Below are 19566 nucleotides of genomic sequence, written 5' to 3'. Positions count from 1 at the left end.
CAAAGTATTATACAGTAAAGTTTTTCATCTACATATTACTATGCTTGGCCGTTTTAATTTTTCAAAATAAGAATTATACTGTGATCTGATAACAAAAAATAGTGTAAGAACACTGTGTTCTGAAAAAAAGTTATAAAATATAGAGTTCACTTAGGCTGAAAATAAATATATAATATTAGGATTTCATACAGTGAACTATCAGAGTGATATACATAGTCTGTGAACATTTAATGGCATTTTAAAAATTAATTTTGACACTAATAATCGATGCCAAAAATGAACAAAAAACTTAAGTTTCATATATATCCATATAAGAAAGTAAGTAATTCTTCTGTGAACATTGCTTGAATGAACCCTAGAAACTCCCAGTCTCCTTCTACCTACTTTATAGAATGAAAGCGAGGCGGATGATCTGCTAAACCAAGGGAACCATAAATACAGTTTTACTGGCTGACAGATGTCTAATTGTTGCTACTTACAATCACAGTTGGGGCTGGGTCTTGTTCAAGCTGGAAAAGGGGCTTAGCCAGAGATAAAATAGAAGGAAGCAGTAGTAAGTAAATAACCCTCTATAACTCTTCCCCAACTCCCTATAAAACCTCACAGAGAAAAAAACCACAAGTCGATTAAATGACATGGGACAGGGGAAGATGGTCTCAACATTTCCTAGCTACATCTTTACACTGCATATGGCAACTAAATGTGACCACTGCTGACTTGGTAATGGTAGACTTTGCCAAGTTTTACTCATTTCAAATAGACACAATATCCTTTTCAAAGAGTATTCCTAAATAAAACATTTATCCAGACATTTGAACCATTTACTTATATTGAAAGCATCATAACGTCATGGTTACTAGCTTAGGCACTGGAGTCGGTCACCCAATTCAATCATATAGCACCTATGAGACCTTCACAAATTCGCTCTCTAAGCTTCCATTTACTTATCTCAATAGGATGATAATGATAGGAACTGTACTACAGGGCTGTTTTCTTCAATTAAATGAAATGACACACGTGAAGTGCTTTGTACATCCCTAAAAGCATGAAATTAAGTATAACATAATAATCTTTGCTGTTCTGGGTGGTAAAATGATCCCTGTTTCCACATCTCCTATCAAGTCTAGCTACAACTACACATGTTACCATCTGGTTAATGTCACTAATGATAAGATAGTAAACTGATTTTTTTGCTGATAAATTTGACCTCCATCTGCAAATATCCTCTTTCTAAAAAATGCTGATTGGTGCTGGTTTTAATGTTGACAATTAGAAGACAATTATTCAATAACTATAAAATTACTTTTATCATGTCCACTTTTAAATATATTTCCAGAAGTTTGATTTCAGAAGATCCACTAATACCAGAAGAATTAATAATAGCATGAGTCTCAAATGATTGCATATGCACTATAACATACACATTTTTATCATTTAATCTAATCCTTATGACACCTACACAAGAAAGCTGTTGTTACCCTGTTGCACGTTTGAGGAAACAGCACAGAAAACCTGTTTTCCTGAAGCAAACAAGCTACATGTGACAGACATGGGTTCATAACCAGGATGATGGTACAGTACAAGCATTTAGTAATACAAGCCCCAGCTTACTCTAAATCTTGGATTCACTGATATACAGTATATTTCAGGATCATTTGACATAAAAGTAATTCATGAATTAAATAAAAGGCAATAGTTTCCTATTTAATAGTCTCTAGACTAGAGAGAAGTCGGAGAAGGCAATGGCACTCCACTCCAGTACTCTTGCCTGGAAAATCCCACGGACGGAGGAGCCTGGTGGGCTGCAGTCCATGGGGTCGCTAAGAGTCGGATATGACTGAGTGACTTCACTTTCACTTTTCACTTTCATGCATCGGAGAAGGAAATGGCAACCCACTCCAGTGTTCTTGCCTGGAGAATCCCAGGGACGGGGGAGCCTGGTGGGTGGCCGTCTATGGGGTTGCACAAAGTCGGACACGACTGAAGTGACTTAGCAGCAGCAGTAGCAGCAGACTCGAGTCAGAATTCTAGTTTTGTAGTTTACTTCTGAGGTTTTAGGTCTCCACAGGGCTAATATACTGGAAGGGTAGGATGGTAGGGTCTCATAGAACACCTGCTGAAGCATGTTTGATTTTTAAAAAGATTGTTTCTGGGGTATATGTAGGGAAGGTATTCCTCACACTTTAACTGAACATTCTCAGGGGCATGGGGAATAATGAAGGATAGACAATCTGCAAGGGTCACTGAGAGAATTCCAGAAAAAGCTATCCTTTACTGAAAGTTGCCTTAAAGGTATAGAGATAGTTAATTATCTGATATTTTACTTGTTTATTTCCAAAGTAAAGTCATTTGATGATGAGTTTCAGGCCAAAACACATAAACTCTGTGAGTGTATGTGTGTGTTGGGGGGGTTGGGTATGTGTGTATGCCAGTGTATGTGTAGGAGTTTGCAAGGCTGAACCACACATATGTTCAATTCAGTGGTTTCATTTGTAACATTTCTAACATCAAACTAAGCTCTTTGGGAAATGTATGTATAGTTCTATGTATTAACTGAAGTTATAATTGTTATAAATACTGGATTCATATGTTCCAGAACAACTGAAATTCCTGAGTCATGGGTTATTTGTAGCAAATTCAGTGATTCTTTAGAATAGCAAAAAATAAACACTATTGATGCCCATGTTGCTTATATTTACTTAACTCCATTAAAAATTAACCTGCCAAATGAGATTAAGTCAGAATATGTCACACATTATACCATATATTCCACAAACATTTATCCAGCTACCTATTATGTATCTAGAGAGTCCTGGGGATATATGAGTGAACAAAATAGATTAAAATGAAACCAAAATACCCTGCCCTCTTGCTGAATTACTTCACTCTGTGTAAGTAGCATTGACACATACTACCATGTGGAAAACAGCCAGCCAGTGGGAAGCTGCCGTAGGGCACAGGGAGCTCAGTCCGGTGCGCTGGGATAAGCTGGAGGGGTGGGATGAGGTGGCGGGGGCGTGGAGGGGAGGTTCAGGAGGCAGGTGGTGTGTATACTTACGGCCGATTCACACTGTTGTATGGCAGAGGCCAACACAATATTGTAAAGCAATTATCCTCCAGTTAAAAAAAAAAAAAAACACCTGCCCTCAGTGAACACTTATTCTATCAAGACATGAGGTGTGGATGGATAGGAAGAGAAAGGGGGTCATAAAACAATTCGAGGGAGCTGCTTACCTTGTATTTCAGACCTCCTCTAAAGTAGCCAACAAAATCCGTAGACTCATAGCCTTGAAGTTCTCTGTTCTGCACAGGTTTGCCCCCCAAATAGTCATCCATCTGAACAGTAAAGATGGCAGCCGCTGTGCTTTCATCCTGAGTACACTCCTTCCCTGAAAGAGCAAATGACAGTATCTCATTTGTCACCTGAGACACAGGATTAAGGCAGAATGTCTGACAAGAAAAAACTCAGAAACTGTCTTTGAAATATATACTAGTACCATAAATTTATGTCTGAATTGTTCATCTTCAACAGAACAATCTTTCAGCAGAAATGATGCAATATAAAATACTATTTTGCTAATAACTAAAAGAATTGCTCTGTATCTGCTTTCCAGTTCTTTTTTTTTAAAAAACTTTAAAAGAATCACCACTGTCCAAATATGTTCAGGTTGATATAACAATATATTCCAGTAGGATTCAGATTCATTTGGTATAGTCAACAAGATCAGGCTGTCAAAACATTTTTCAATTGTCTTAGCCTTTCTCAGCATTAATCTCCAGGTTTCCAACATGTCAATATATTAATATTTGTAAGGAATACAAACATCACGGGCCAGAACTAAACAACACTTTGAGGATGGGAAAATTAATGTAACTTGACCTTATCCCTATTTTTTAAGTATAAGGGATTTTTTTTAATAAGTATGTCTAACATAGGCATAATTAAGTCATTAAGTTTTTAAGGAATTTCACATGTTCTGATTCTTTCCACTGCCACGCACCTTAGTTCCTCCAAAGTCATAATCTTCAAGATAAAATAGCCCTTTCGAAAAGCTCAACCCACAGCTCACAGTCAGTCCATAATTCTTTTAGTTGGGCTTCTCTGACTCCAATGGAACATGGTCACCCTTCAAAATTCTCCACATGTAATCTTTGAAGTCCAGTTTTCTCCAGCAATTTACTGTAGTACCATGTTTAAGATCAACAGATGGATCTGTCTGGTTCTGAATTTGACAACTTTAAAAATGGGGCTTCCCTGGTGGCTCAGTGGTAAAGAATCCATCTGCCAATGCAGGAGGTGTGGGTTCAATCCCTAGGTCAGGAAGATCCTCTGGAGAAGGAAATGGCAACCCACTCCAGTATTCTTGCCTGGGAAAAGCCATGGACAGAAGGCCTGATGGGCTAGAGTCCATGGGGTCACAAAAGAGTCAAATACAACTTAGCAGCTGAACAACAACAAAAATGTATTAAGTTCAAATCAGATTTACTCCTAAGCAATAAAATCCTAGAACAGTACAGATTGTTGGGATATGCCAATACTTTTTCTTTTAAGTTCAGACACCGTGTTCTCAAGATAAACATGAAGATCGCTTCTAGGACTACAGAGCTGATAATTTCCCTCATATCTTAAGCTTTCCCCTATGTTTGAGTCCCAGTGTCCCCACTTCATTATCTTACTGGCATCAGATAATATTCTCTGAAGGAAAAGGGAGAATAAAAGAACCAGCATGCTCACATCTTTTGAATGTTAACATATGCAGTATTATCCTGGGAATTTAACATACAACACACATTTAATTTTCATAATTCTAATACAGATCTGATCCAGGCAACCTCACTGAGGTCAAAACACCAATTCTTAAGACCCAGTGTCCTCAATTACACAAAGATCAGAACCAGGACAGTCCTGAGAGGACCTCAAAATTTATAAGACATTTTAAAACTTTTACTATTCCTAACCTGTGTGAAAACCATTAATGATTCTAGAAATAGTAGCAGCTAATATACACTTATAGCACCCTTGCTATGGGCCAGACACTGTGCTAGTGTTTTATATTAATGATCTGCTTTAACCTTCAAATGACCCAATGTAGCTGAAATCATTTTCTACCATGTTACATCAGAGGACACAGAGGCTTAGAGAGAAAAAGTAACTTCCCTGAGGTCATAAAGTTGACCTTTGGCAGACACAACACAGGTTTCTGTGACTGCGAGGCACAGATCTTAGAAACTACGATACTAGTTGGCAATTTTTATACTCAGACTCTCACTAGCAGTAAAATTTTGAGGTGACTGGGGAATGTAATTTTCCTCCCTGGATAATTGACACATAAATGTTTAGAAGCTGTAACAATACTAGAGTTCACCTGGAACCGCAACTAGGAGTATTCACTAAAGTTGAAGAAAGGAAGTCAATCAGGTATATTAAAGAAAGAATTGAATTTATTTATAACTCCTCTCTTACTCTCAAAGAGGACCGGTGAACCATCTTCTCAGGGAAAAAAAATCAGTCGCTACGTATCAATTTTATGAACTCGATGTGGTCAAAGGAAATTACTTAACACACATAAAAATCACATGCAGTTTTGCAGTCTGAAAGGGCTCGAGTGTCATCTTCTGTCCACTTCCCCAACCACAAATTAGATTACCAATGAAGGCAAAGATGTAGATTCTACACGGGGGCTTTAGGAGGGAAACTTAAATCAACGTTAATATGGAAGGTGTTGAGGATGATGCATCTGATACACATGTTTTTACTTGAGAACAAGTTGAAACCTGAATTTCTTGAGGTAGTTACAAATGGATAGGTATCTGATTAATGTATGAACTGGAAGTAAGTTAATTAAATTATCCTATAACTTGTTGATGCTTATGTACTGGGCTTCCCTGGTGGCTCAGACGGTAAAGCGTCTGCCTGCAGTGTGGGAGACCCAGGTTCAATCCCTGGGTTGGGAAGATCCCCTAGAGAAGGAAATGGCAACCCACTCCAGTACTCTTGCCTGGAAAATTCCATGGACTGAAGAGCCTGGTAGGCTACATAGTCCATGGGGTCGCACAGTCAGACACGACTGAGCAACTTCACTTTCACTATGTACTGTGCTAGGCCAAGGAATGTCAGTATGAGTAAATCAGAGTCTTTTTAAAAAGGCTGAAAGATTTTAATGAAGCCAATACTAGCCTTTGAATATAAAAACTAGTATCAAATTCAGTTATAGCATGAGGAAATTCTCATTAAGTGTTCAAAAACTCATGAGTGTTCTTAATGAGTTCTTATGACTTCATTTATTTTTCCTGTGCTGATTTTCCCAGTGCCGTTCATGTTATGTTGTTTTATGTTATGTTATTTACATTATATTGTGTTATATTTTATTTGTAAATATGCCATAAGTTTGTTTAATCTCCAAGTCGTGTATGACTCTTGTAACACCCATGGACCACAGCCCGCCAAACTCCTCTGTCCATGGGATTTTCCAGGCAAGAATACGGGAGTGAGTGGCCAATTCCTTCTCCAGGGGATCTTCCTGACCTAGGGTTCTAATCTGTGTCTCCTGCACTGCAGGCAGATTCTTTACCACTGAGCACCCTGGGAAGCCATATGCTGTAAACTTCCTGAAATTGTTTTGAGGATGTGATGATTTTATATATAAAACATAATAAAAAGAGAGGTTTAATGACTAGGTTAGTGGAATATCCACTCATGATAAAAGCTCTCGGCAAGTCTGGAATACAGAGGAAAATTCTCAACTTAATAAACAGCATCTTCAAAAAACATAAAGCTAACATAATTTTTAATGATCAAGGACTGAATCCTTTCCCCCAAAGATGGGGAACAAGGCAAGTACTCTTACTGAATATAACACAGGAAGTTCTAACTATTGCAGAAAGGTAGGAAAAAGAAATAAAAAATATACAGATTGTAAAGGAATAAAACAATGTGTCTATTTAGAAATGACAGGATGATCTGCATAGAAAATCCTAAGAAAAAAACAAACCCTTAAGAATAAATGCATTCAGCATGATAGCATGATAAATATTAATCAATGACAAAAAGCAGTCTCATTTTTATATAGAAATGATGAACGTGCAGAAATTGAAATTGAAAGCACAATACCATTTTCAGTCACTTCAAAGAAACTGAAATACTCAAGAATATGTTTAACAAAACAAGTCATGATCTACATGCTAACAATTACAAAATGATGATAAAAATCAAAGACCTTAGTAAAGACAGTGTTCATGAATTGTAAGTTTTGTAATATAATAAATATGTCAATTTTCCCCAAATTAATCTATAGACTTAATGTCATTCTTGTCAAAATCATTTCAAGGTTTATTACAGATTACATGAGTTTGTTATAAAATTAATGTAAAAAGGCACAGTCCCTAGAATAGCTAAAACAATCCTGACAAAGAAAAATAAGGTAAGAAAACTAACTCTATCTGATATTAAGTTTTCTTACACAGGCATAATAACAAATTAAGATAGTGTGGTATTGGTTGAAGAATAGACAGATGGATCAATAGACCAAGTTTCCTCCAATGGAACATTTTGTAAAACGTTAGTATGTATAGTTCAGTATACTAAATTAGTATACTCTATGTATACAGAGAGTATACTAATTCAGTATGCTGCTGCTGATGCTAAGTCGCTTCAGTCATGTCTGACTCTGTGCGGCCCCATAGACGCAGCCCACCAGGCTTCCCCATCCCTGGGATTCTCCAGGCAAGAACACTGGAGTGGATTACCATTTCCTTCTGCAATGCGTGAAAGTGAAGTCGCTGAGTCGTGTCTGACTCTTACTGACCCCATGGACTGCAGCCTACCAGGCTCCTCCGTCCATGGGATTTTCCAGGCAAGAGTACTGGAGTGGGGTGCCATTGCCTTCTCCACTAATTCAGTATACATACATTAAAGTATAAGTATATAAGGACAGGACAGCACAGACTGCCACAACCAGCATACTGACAGTGATACAATCCACTTATACCTCTCGTATTTCCCCAATCTTACTTGTAGTCATCTGCATTTGTACATTAGTTATATATAATTTTATCACATGTGTAAATTTACATACCCACCATCATAGTCAAGACACTGTATATAGTTTCATCACCAAAAAATCCCTTATGGTGCCTTGTTAAAACTCCACCCACCTCCCACCTGAATCACTCCTTCCTTACCTCATCCTTAACCTCTGGTAACAATGACTCTAGATTTAAAAAATATTATGAGTAGAATCATATAGCATGGGACCTTCTGGCATTGTTTTTCTTCTTCCCATGAGGCATAATTCCCTAAGGGATTCATCTGACTTGTGTTTGTCTGGAGTTTGGGGCTCTCATACAGAGTGATGTCAGAAAGAGAAAAACAAATATCATATATTAGCACATATATGTGGGAGCTAGAAAAATGGTATAGATGATCTTATTTGCAAAATAGAAATAGAGACAGAGCCATAGAGAACAAATGTATGGACACCAAGTGGGGACGGAGAGTGGGATGAATTGGGAGATTGGGATTGACATGTATACACTATTGACACTATGAATATAATAGATTACTAATGAGGACATGCTGGATAGCTCAGGGAACTCTACTCAGAGCTGGGTGGTGATTTAAATGGGAAGGAAATCCAAAAAAAAGAGCATGTGTATATATATGCATGTATAGTTGATCCACTTTGCTGTACAGCAGAAATTAACGTAACATTGTAAAGCAACTATACTCCAATAAAAATTCATTTAAAACCAAGTTTGTTCCTTTTTGTTGTTGAGCAGTAGTCCTTGGTATAGATGTGCCCTTTGTTTAATCAGTAACCTGTCGACAGTTATGTGGGCTGACTGAAATTTTTGTCCATTCAAATAAAGCTGCTACGACATTAATGTACTGGATTTTCCATGAATATGAAATTTCTCTGGATTAAATGACCATGAATGCAACTACTGGATCACATGGTAGTTGCATGTTCAGTTTTATAAGACCCTGCCAAAGTCTTTTCCATAATCTCTGTACATTTTATATTCCACCCCCACCACAATCAAGGTATAAAACTCCAGTTTCTCAGCATCCTCCCCAGCCTGGGTATAAGTTCTTTGTATTGTATGTTGTATACTGTCGCCCAGTTTTTTGGATTCACAGTGCCTTGAAATAGAACCCAGCACAGACTAGTTGGTAGATGCATTTAAACTACTAGGTGCAAAACTGAAATCTTTTTTTCAGGAAGAACCAATGCAACAACTTCTAAATTACAAGCAACAAATGCTTACTTTGTAAAGGAAATAAAACAAAAAAATAATCAAATAAAAAGATCTGAGATATGCAAGGGTATTATGGAAAGACACTGAGGGAGAGGCCAGGGAAGATAATTATCTTCTGTTCTCCTGTTTTGGGTCCCACTTCTTCCTGTTTCCCTTTTCCTCCTCTCAGCTGGCCTGTTTCTTCATTTCTAGGCTATGCCCCTTCTCATTCCAGGCTGACTTTAACTCTATTCTCCTTCATCTTCCTCTCAACTGACTTCCTTTAGTCAGACTTTCTCTTCCCTTGAACTTTCAGCTCCCCTCTTGGAACTTTCCCTCAATCTGTTTTTCTGAATAAACCTCATGAATTAACCCAAATTTAGGTCTAATGGTGTGCTTGTGCTCAGTCGTATCTGACTCTTTGCTACTCCATGGACAGTAGCCTGTCAGGCTCCTCTGTCCAGGGGATTTCCCAGGCAAGAATACTGGAGTGGGTTGTCATTTCCTCCTCCAGGGGATCTTCCCAACCCAGAGATCGAACCCCCATCTCCTGTGTCTACTGCATTGACAAGGGTTCTTTAACCACTGTGCCACTTGGAAAGCCCAAATTTAGGTCTAATTATATCTACAGGTCCTGCTGGCTACTGTACTCTAAACTTTCCACATTTCCTGTGAGTTTCTATCACACAGCCCCTCCCAATTCCCCTCATCTGCCTTTTTTTCCATCAAGGCTTTTCTGCTTCCCAGTGACCACAGGCACTTTGTGTCTCTTTCCTGGTGCTCATCACATTTTACCTGTGTTCTATCACTTCTGTTTTATTGCATCATTGAGATTGTAAACTTTCAGGGAAGTTTCTTAAGGTACTCGTATGCAAAAATGCCTTACACAGTGCTGGACACATTGAAAGTTACTGAATTAACCTATTAATTAACGCACTATTAAGTTCAGTGTTTATAGATCTTTAAGATCATAAAATGTTTCTGCCCAAAGCATTTCTATTAAATTTTTTGAAACTGATGAACTAAATCAGTTTAGTTTTTCTTCCCTTTCTGAAGTCTGATTCATTCATTCATTCAGCGTAAGAGTTAACTTGAATCTATTATCCCTACGAAACACGGTGCCTAAAGAACTTATCTAGATAAGAAAGAAGCTACAGAATTAAAACAATTGTATAGGTTCTGTCTTACCCAGATAAGCTCTCTAAGCATTGTGTTTTGTAGGGTTTACCTATGGAATTAAAACAATTGTGGGGCTTCCCTGACAGTCCAGTGGTTAGGACTTGGTGCTTTCACTGCCATGGCCCCAGGTTTGATCCCTGGCTGGGGAACTAAGGCCCCACAAGCTAAACTGGGTGGCCAAAAAACAAAACAAAACAATAGTGTTTAAAGCTCACTTGGATTCCTCTGACAAAGTCAAATTTAATTATTATCTGCAGCAAGATATGACTTTCTCATTTCAGTTCACCAAAATGACAAATGTGGCATTTCAGACACTTTTACTCTTTGCAGAACTAAGTACTGAACAGAAAGACCAAGGTGAAGGCATTACTATTCTATGTGGCATCATTCATTCATGAACATAAGTTATACATTAAGACTTCAGTGGGGTGATTCTTGGTATAAAACATAAACAGATCACTGTCTGTGATAAAAGGAATAGTGACATTACACTGGAAACCCACAATGAGTTTGGATCTCAGCCTCAGCCTCCTCAAGCAGGCACAAAATTTAAATAAATGTTATAATGAGACAGTCCTGTCTCCCTGTATGGATTTCTCATTTGAGTGTTTGCTCCAGGTGGTGGCTAATATTGAGAACATCACTTCTCAATGTTCTCTACCATCTTTCTTCTCAAAATCTTCAAATGTTAGGAAGGAAAAATGACTTTCAGGGACTACAAAATGTGTATGTGTGTGGTTTTGTGTGTTTTCCCCATAATGAATAAAACTAAAAATAAACACAGTCTAGGGGAGGCAAGCTGATTCTCAACGGAGGCAATAAGGCTCAGATAATCGGTGTGTTGTTAGACGGGGTGTGCCCACTGGCACAGGATCTCAGAGGGAGAAGTTAGACATTCAGGATGTTTACGAGTAAAAGTAGAAGGTGGAAAAAGTAGAACACACAAGCCCCAGTGTCCTCAGAGCCCGGCGCGGGTGAAGCCCAAAATAATTACTACCGATGAAGGAGCTGTTTTGTTCCCACCTGTGTTCTTGCTCAAACACATAAGTAATAAATATAAAAATAATCATTATAAAGCGACTCATCTAAATACAAAATCTGCCATAGAAAGTTATTTACTTTGTATTGATAAGGCGGCCAGCATCCTAATCAAGAGGAATTAATTTCTGTTCACCAAAGATGCAAGCAGCGCGGTGCAGGCTTGGAATGTGATTTTTAAAGCAGCCAAGAACTTACCTAATCGTTGCAATTACTAGAGAACGCTAAGCTGAGTCCAAGGCTATACATATATATATAATTTTTTAAAGGACTTCCCGCGGCCGCGGCGAATGCCCACAAACTTGTTTGACTTCATCTCCTCGCTGACGGGGAATCCAGGACTGAACTTGTCGGAAGGTGAGCCTAACTTGGCCAGCCCCAGGGCGCGGCTGGCAGCTGTCCTGGGAGGAAACGGGAGTTTGGAGACTGGAAGGTGAAAGGGGGAGAAGCTGGAGGAACCAGCTGCAAAACCTGGGGGGTGGACTCGACAAAGGTCAAAGTGATGGAGGTAAGACTGCTCCCCCCCTTCGCCGCGCCCTGCGTTCGCTCCGGCGTTTGCAGGCGCGGACTCTCGCGAGTGGAAGGTGTCCAACCCCAAAGTTGGAGGGGGCGCCCCCGGGGCGCAACCGGCGCGATGGGTCTCCAGGTGGGTCCAGCTAGCGCTGCCTTCCCCCAGCCCACCACTCTCAATTCCCGGGCGGCCGCGCCCCTCCCCGAGCCGGCCCCGCGGCCCCTTACCCAGCCAGAAGTGCAGGCGGTAGGTGAAGCCCCGGCTGGCCTGCGTCGTGTGGAGCACCAGGTAGGCATCCCCGACGTAGAAATCGCCGTACGCGCTCTCGGGCACCGGCACCAGCTCCAGCTTCTCAATTCTCCAGACCTGCAGCCCCGCCCGCTTGCCCGCGCGGGCGAACTCCTCGTGGTACAGCCCCTGGGCCATGACTCGGGCACGCGATGTTCCGGGGAGCGGACGTGGGACCTCACTGACCTGGGAGTCGGACTGAACTCAGACCGACTGGAAGGACCCAGGGTTTGCGCTGCAGGACGGGAGGAGGGGCGGGGATGATCGGGGGCGGGGCCCCCAAACGGGAGGGGCCAAGTGCCCAGGCAGGAGTTACTAGCCAGGAGGCAATCCCTTCTCAGCCGAAGCGCAGCATCCTGTACCAACCTCCTGCGCCCTTTCCTGCAGCCCGAGGGGAATCAGAATCTCAGAAATCGTAGAGATCCTGAGGGAACTTACTGAAACTCCAGGAAATACGTCCTCCCAGGAAGGACATTTTCCCTGGCAACAGATGCAGGAGATCAACAATTAAAACTGTTTAGTGCATCGTTGAAGGAAAAAAAAAAAAAAAAAATTGGCTGTCCAGCTAACGATTAATCATCAACTCCATCATTTTATCTGCCAGTCCCTCCATCCCCGCTGGCCACAGTTTCTCTCTGTCTTGGTCTTCCCGATTTGAAACTGCCATGAGAAACAGCTTGTCAGTTTTCTTGGAAAGAATGAAAACCTGGAAGGACAGTGGTCTTACCCGGGGGACAGACCTCTATAAGTCTTCAGGGGTTCAGGGAGCTGTGATTAACCTCTTTGCCACCTGCTTCCTTTACCAAGAAAAGTTTTGGGGGAAAAAAAAAGCAGCAATCCTCTTGGGGTGTTCTCAAGCTGGGCTGTTTGTGACTGTGGTATTAGATACTTAGCTTACCGTGTGAGTTACCTCTTACAAATGCTTCAGGGTGCTGATCTTATTGCCTTCCCTACAGAGTTTGCTTTTGTAGCATGGGCAAAGCACTGTAAAATATAGATGGAAGTTTACTCCTTATTTTGCATTCATTTAACTGAAGCTGATGTGGCAATTGATTTTATTGTTATTGAGAAAGCAAATTTCTCAGGATGCAGAGGAAGAAAGCTAGTTTTTATGCATGTACATTTTCTGTCACTGTTTTCCAAATTACAGGCTTCTCTAGAGGTCACTAATTACATACAATTTGATTTTTCCTTAATTAATTTGTTTTGAAATAGGTATTACATGACCATGGTAAAAAATTCAAAAGTATAGGTGAGCAATAAAAATGTATCTCTATTTCAGCTTTCACCAGAGGCAGCTGAGTTACCAGTTTCTTGTGTATTTTTCCAGACATATTTGATATTCTTTCATCTACAAGAATATAGATAGCATAGTAATTTTATTTTCTAACAGAAATGGTAACGTACACACTGTCTGTAACAACATATCAAAATATCAATACCCAGTACTCATAGAGCCTCTTCTTTTTACTGACATATGGTATTCCATCTTAAAAATGTACTGTAATTTATAATGTTCAAGTTCATAGGTATTTAAATTTTGTCTATATTTTGCTAACACAGTGTTGCAAACAACATTTCTTGCAACCAACCATTCTTGGTTCTGAGGCTTTAGCAACTTACTAACTACAGCAAACCTCAGGTTCCTCATGTATAAAATGGGAAAATAATAGTTTTCACCTTGAAGACTGTTATTTAAATTAAATGCACAAGTACCTGTGTCTGTTTGAATGTTCTTTGGCATTGCCTTTCTTTTCCAGTCCTGTGGCCACTGCTGAGTTTTCCAGATTTGCTGGCATATTGAGTGCAGCACTTTCACACTATCATCTTTTAGGAGTTGAAATAACTAATGTGGAATTCCATCCCCTCCACTAGCTTTGTTCATAGTGATGCTTCCTAAGGCCCACTTGACTTCGCATTCCAGAATGTATGGCTCTAGGTGAGTGATCACACCATCATGGTTATCTGGGTCATGAAGATTTTTTTTTTGTAGTTCTGTGTGTTCTTGCTTAATATCTTCTTAATATTAAGAAGATCTTCTTAATATCCTCTTCTTAATATCTTCTGCTTCTGTTAGGTCCATACTGTTTCTGTCCTTTATTGAGCCCATCTTTGCATGAAAAGTTCCCTTGGTATCTCTAATTTTCTTGAAGAGATCTCTAGTCTTTCCCATTCTATTGTTTTCCTCTATTTCTTTGCATTGATCACTGAGGAAGGCTTTCTTATCTCTCCTTGCTATTCTGTGGAACTCTGCATTCAGATGGGTATATCTTTCCTCTTCTACTTTGCCTTTTGCTTTTCTTTTCACAGCTATTTGTAAGGCCTCCTCAGGCAGCCATTTGGTCTTTTTGCATTTCTTCTTCTTGGGGATGGTCTTGATCACTGCCTCCTGTACAAAGTTACGAACCTCTGGCCATAGTTCTTCAGGCACTCTGTCTGTCAGATCTAATCCCTTGAATCTATTTGTCACTTCCACTATATAATCATAAGGGATTTGATTTAGGTCATACCTGAACGGTCTAGTGGTTTACCCTACTTTCTTCAATTTCAGTCTGAATTTGGCAATAAGGAGTTCATGGTCTGTTCCACATTCAACTTCTGATCTTGTTTTTGCTGACTGTATAGAGCTTCTCCATCTTTGGCTGCAAAGAATATAATCAATCTGATTTTGGTATTGACCATCTGGTGATGTCCATGTTAGAGTCTTCTCTTGTTGCTTCCAGATGTTCAAGCAGGATTTAGAAAAGGCAGAGGAACCAGAAAGCAAATTGCCAACATCTGCTGGATCATCAAAAAAGCAAGAGAGTTCCAGGAAAACATCTACTTTTGCTTTATTGACTACGCCAAAGCCTTGGACTACGTGGATCACAAGAAACTGTGGAAAATAATTCAGGAGCTGGGAATACCAGACCACCTGACCTGCCTCCTGAGAAATCTGTATGCAGGTCAGGAAGCAACAGTTAGAACTGGACATGGAACAACAGACTGGTTCCAAATAGGGAAAGGAGTATATCAAAGCTATATATTGTCACCCTGCTTATTTAACTTATATGCAGAATACATCATGTGAAATGCCAGGCTGGATTAAGCACAAGCTGGAATCAAGATTGCCAGGAGAAGTATCAATAGCCTCAGATACACAGATGACACCACCCTTATGGCAGAAAGTGAAGAACTAAAGAGCTTCTTGATGAAAGTGAAAGAGGAGAGTGAAAAAGCTGGCTTAAAACTCAACATTCAGAAAACTAAGATCATGCATCTGGTCCTATCACTTCATGGCAAATAGATGGGGAAACAGTGGAAACAGTGAGAGGCTTTATTTTCTTGGGCTGCAAAATCACTGCAGATGGTGACTGCAGCCATGAAATTAAGACGCTTGCTCCTTGGAAGAAAAGCTATGACCAACCTAGACAGCATATTAAAAAGCAGAGACATTACTTTTCCAACAAAGATCCATCTAGTCAAACCTATGGTTTTTCCAGTAGTCATGTACCGATGTGAGAGTTGCACTGTAAAGAAGGCTAAGCATCGAATAATTGATGCTTTTGAACTGTGGTGTTGGAGAAGACTCCTGAGAGTCCCTTGGACTGCAAGTGAAAGGTTGCTGAACCACAAAAGATGCCAGGATTCTTGGCCTCCAGAGGAGAAGAATTCAATACGGGGCCAGAGACGAGACTTGATCATTCAAAACTTTTGTGTAATAAAAGTTTTATTAAAGTATAAAAGAGATAGAGAAGGTTTCTGACATAGACATCAGAAGGGGGCAGAAAGAGTGCCCCCTCCCTAGTGTTAGTAATGGAGTTATATACTTTTTAATTAGTTATTACAGTGAATCAAAAGAATGTCTGCAGGTTGTAAAGACCTTACTAGACCCACTCCCATAATTTACATTTTAAGATTACAGGGTTAGCCAGAAGGCTTTTTCCCAGAAACTGTCCTCAAGCAGGATACATTATTGTTATATAATCCTAAGGAATGTAGAGGAAAATAAGTTTGTCCTTTCCTCCTCCTTGAGAATCCCGGACCCCTTTCTCCTTGGGGACCCCCAGACTTCTTATCAACCTGCCTAGGAAATGACTCTCTCATTCCCCCCTCCTCTTTTAGGAGAATTATGTTGCCAAGGGAAAGGGGCATTGTTTTCATTCCATAACTGCTTCCTGCTATTTAGGGGCATAGTCCCTAAATTGCTGAGGCAACATATTCTCCTAACCCTCATATTGAGGGTCTCTGTTCCAGGGGCCCCAAGTAATAGTTGGTGGAGGCTGTGGCACTTGTAGGAGCTTGGACAACCATTTGTAACTTAAAAGCTTTCAGACAGTTAGAAACAAACCCTGTTTTACAGTTATAGATATAAGGCAAAATAGTCATTAAACAAAGTTAAAATCAAAATTAAAAGTCACATTATGTCCATAGTTACATCAGTCCATTTTAGATTGTTAGACGTCATTACAGAGTTGAAGAGAATCCTTTCCTTGAAGTGGAGATGACCACCACGGGAAGCCTTCCACTGATGAAGAGGGGAGCAGTTAGACCGATTATGAAATGCAGTGTAGGAATGAGTCCAGGACAGGAAGGCATTGTCTTGAGGGCCAATGGCAGACTCAGGACTTTTGGAGTCAGCAGAAGTAGGCTCACATAGATTATCAAGCCCATCTGAAAAAACAAAGTCAGAGCATAGAAAGTAAAGACATAAAATGACATCGCTTGGTTCTGGTCAGGGTGCCACCTCTTAACTCGAGTGTGATGCACCCACGAATCAATTCTTGCCACTCTGACAGCTGTGAGAGAAGAAAGAATAACCTGGTAATTAGGGCCTTCCCAGAGGGGCTTGAGAGATTGGCCCCCAGATCCCAATGTTTTTATCAGGACCTCGACTCCTGGCTCAAGTAGAGGTTTGCTTGACTCAGAGGCTGGGTCAGGAGTCACCTCCCGGAGTTCCATTAATGCCTGTTGAGAAGCTGAGAGCTGAGTTACATAATTAGTTAATCCTAAGGCTTTAGGAAAACTTTTCCATTGAGCATTTTCAGGAATTATTAATCATCCATCCTCTGACTGTAACCATCCTTTATTAGTAATCTTTGCTCCTCTTTTCTCATATCTTTCTAATTCTTCCTCAGTATGTTGTGGTTTTTCCTGTTCCACAGGACCTGTCCAGATCAACGATGTCTGCAGTGAATGGGTTTTGCAAAATGCCGCTTTTCTGGCTTGACAGTCCACCAGCTGATTACCTTCTGCTACTTTACTCCCATCCCGGCTGTACCCTTTGTAATGCATAACAGCTATTCTTTAGGACAATATATAGCAGTTAAAAGTCTTTTGATCTCTCTGAAATGCTTAATAGGTTCTCCTGTTGCCATTTTAAACTGTCTTTCTTTCCATATTGCAGCAACAGCATGTAAAGTCAAAGCATGCAAGCGTACTTAGAATCAGTGTAGATATTTATCCTCTGCCCTCTGCCCTTTGCTTAACTCTAGAGCTCAGGTCAGAGCCACAGCTCCGCTAACTGAGCACTGGTTCCTTGGGGGGCGGGGCGGGGGGGGGTAGAGATTTTGCTTCTAAAACCTGTTCAGCCCTCAGCACGGCGGCATAACCTGCTTTACGCTCCCCATCCCGAACAAAAGAACTGCCATCTGTAAATATTTCCATGTCAGGTTTGTCTAATGGGGTATCCATTAGATCTTCCCAAGCTGCATAGTTTAAAGTTAGAAATTGGAAGCAATCGTGATCAGGTGTTTCATTTTCCTTCTCAGGAAGGAAAGTGGTAGGATTTAAATTTCCACAAACTTTAAAGCTTAGTTATTGGATCTTCTAACAACAATGACTGATATTTAAGAAGCCTACTGTCTGTCATCCAAGTATTAACCTTAGAATTTAAGATTCCACTCACATCATGAGAAGTCAGTACAGTAAGATTTCATCCCTAATTATTTTTAAGGCCTCAGGTGTTAATAAAACCATTGCCCCAATTACACTTAGACAATGCGACCTAGTGAAATTAGGTCTAATTCTCTACTTCGATAAGCAATAGGTTGCTAGTGAGGCCCTCGGGGTTGTGTCAAAACACCCAAGGCCATACCTTTTCTTTCAGTGACAAATTAAATTCTGACCCTGTGGGCAAGCTCAGAGTGGGAGCTTTCAGGAGAGCCATCTGAAGAGCCTTAAAAGCCTTTTGAGTATCTGGAGACCAAACCAGTTTGTCGGTTTGGGCCTGCTGGGTCTCAGTTATAAGTTTATATAAAGACTGGGCAAGTTCCCCATAACCCGCAATCCAAATGCAGCAGCAGCCTGTGATTCCTAAAAATCCTCTCAATTGTCTTAAAGTCATAGGTAGGGGATGATTTAGTATAGGTTTGATTCTCTCGGGGCCTATGGCCCTAGTCCCTTCTGATACGATTAGGCCCAGATATCTAACAGATTGTTGACAAAGCTGAGCCTTTTCTCTTGATGCCTTGTAACTGCAGCCTGCCAGAAAGTTTAAGAAATCGTCTGAGGCTTGTGAGCAAGCTTCCTCTATCTCAGCACAGATCAAAATATCATCTACATATTATAGCACCAATGCTTCGGAGCTATTAAAGTTTTGTAGATCCCGTGACAAACTTTGCCCAAATAGGCAAAGTGGACTGGGCAGTGGGCTGCGCAGACAGTCCACTACGGAAGCGGATCGGGAAGAAAGTGGGCCAGGGGCTTCGTTAAGCACAGAGTAATTTGCCCCAATATCTAAAAGGAAATCGACGGATTGGCCCCCCACAATTGTTACTACCCAGGGTCCCTCAGGTATAATTAGGACGGGAGCTTGTGTGGGGACCCCTGGGCACCTTCAGTCCTGATTGTCTTGAGAGTCCGACCCCTGAAACCTACACCTCTCCTCCAGTGTGGTCCTTTGCAGACGGGACATGGAGCCAGGGGCGGCTTAGATGCCTGAGGGCAATCCCGCTTGAGGTGCCCCTCCTTTCCACAGTAATAGCAAACCCATCCCTTTTCACCTGGGTCCCTCTTGGCACTTTTCTCAGGCTGTTTAAGAACAGTTTTGACAGCCATTACAAGGGCTTCCGCCTGCTCCTTTGTCTTTTTCTGCCTTTCTTTCTTTTCCTCATATTCCCTACCATAATAGGCTGTTTGAGCCAGTTGCAACAGATTATCTAAAGATTTGGTCCATACGCCTGTTTTAATAGTTTACGGCAGATACATGGAGCCGTAAGTGAGTGAGCAATCTATCTTTTAAGATCACTCTTCCCTCTTCACTTTTAGGATCAATCTCAGTGAATCTGAGAAGGGCTTCTCTCAGTCTATCTAGGAATTTACCAGAAGCTTCC

General features: G+C 40.6%; 1 protein-coding gene and 1 long non-coding RNA gene across 2 annotated transcripts in view; one reads left to right on the top strand and one right to left on the bottom strand.

The window, feature by feature from the left end:
• SCIN (scinderin) overlaps positions 1-12489 on the bottom strand; it is an 81291-nt gene extending 68802 nt beyond the window's left edge. The window contains exons 1-2 of the mRNA XM_061164991.1: positions 12193-12489; positions 3235-3389 (exon numbers count right to left, since the gene is read on the bottom strand). Coding sequence (XP_061020974.1) covers positions 3235-3389; positions 12193-12391 — 354 coding nt within the window. The 5' untranslated portion in view covers positions 12392-12489. The remainder of the gene's footprint in view (positions 1-3234; positions 3390-12192) is intronic.
• Positions 11589-17756, top strand: LOC133072107 (uncharacterized). Its single transcript, XR_009696634.1, has 3 exons — positions 11589-11962; positions 14014-14192; positions 14977-17756. It is a non-coding gene; the product is annotated as an uncharacterized LOC133072107 (long non-coding RNA).
• The last annotated feature ends 1810 nt before the right edge of the window (positions 17757-19566 follow it).

This window comes from Dama dama, chromosome 18 (assembly GCF_033118175.1).
Source record: "Dama dama isolate Ldn47 chromosome 18, ASM3311817v1, whole genome shotgun sequence".
In the NCBI taxonomy this organism is placed as follows: Eukaryota; Metazoa; Chordata; class Mammalia; order Artiodactyla; family Cervidae; genus Dama; species Dama dama.
Note: the sequence above shows the minus strand (reverse complement) of the source record. Positions and strands in the feature narration are given on the sequence as shown.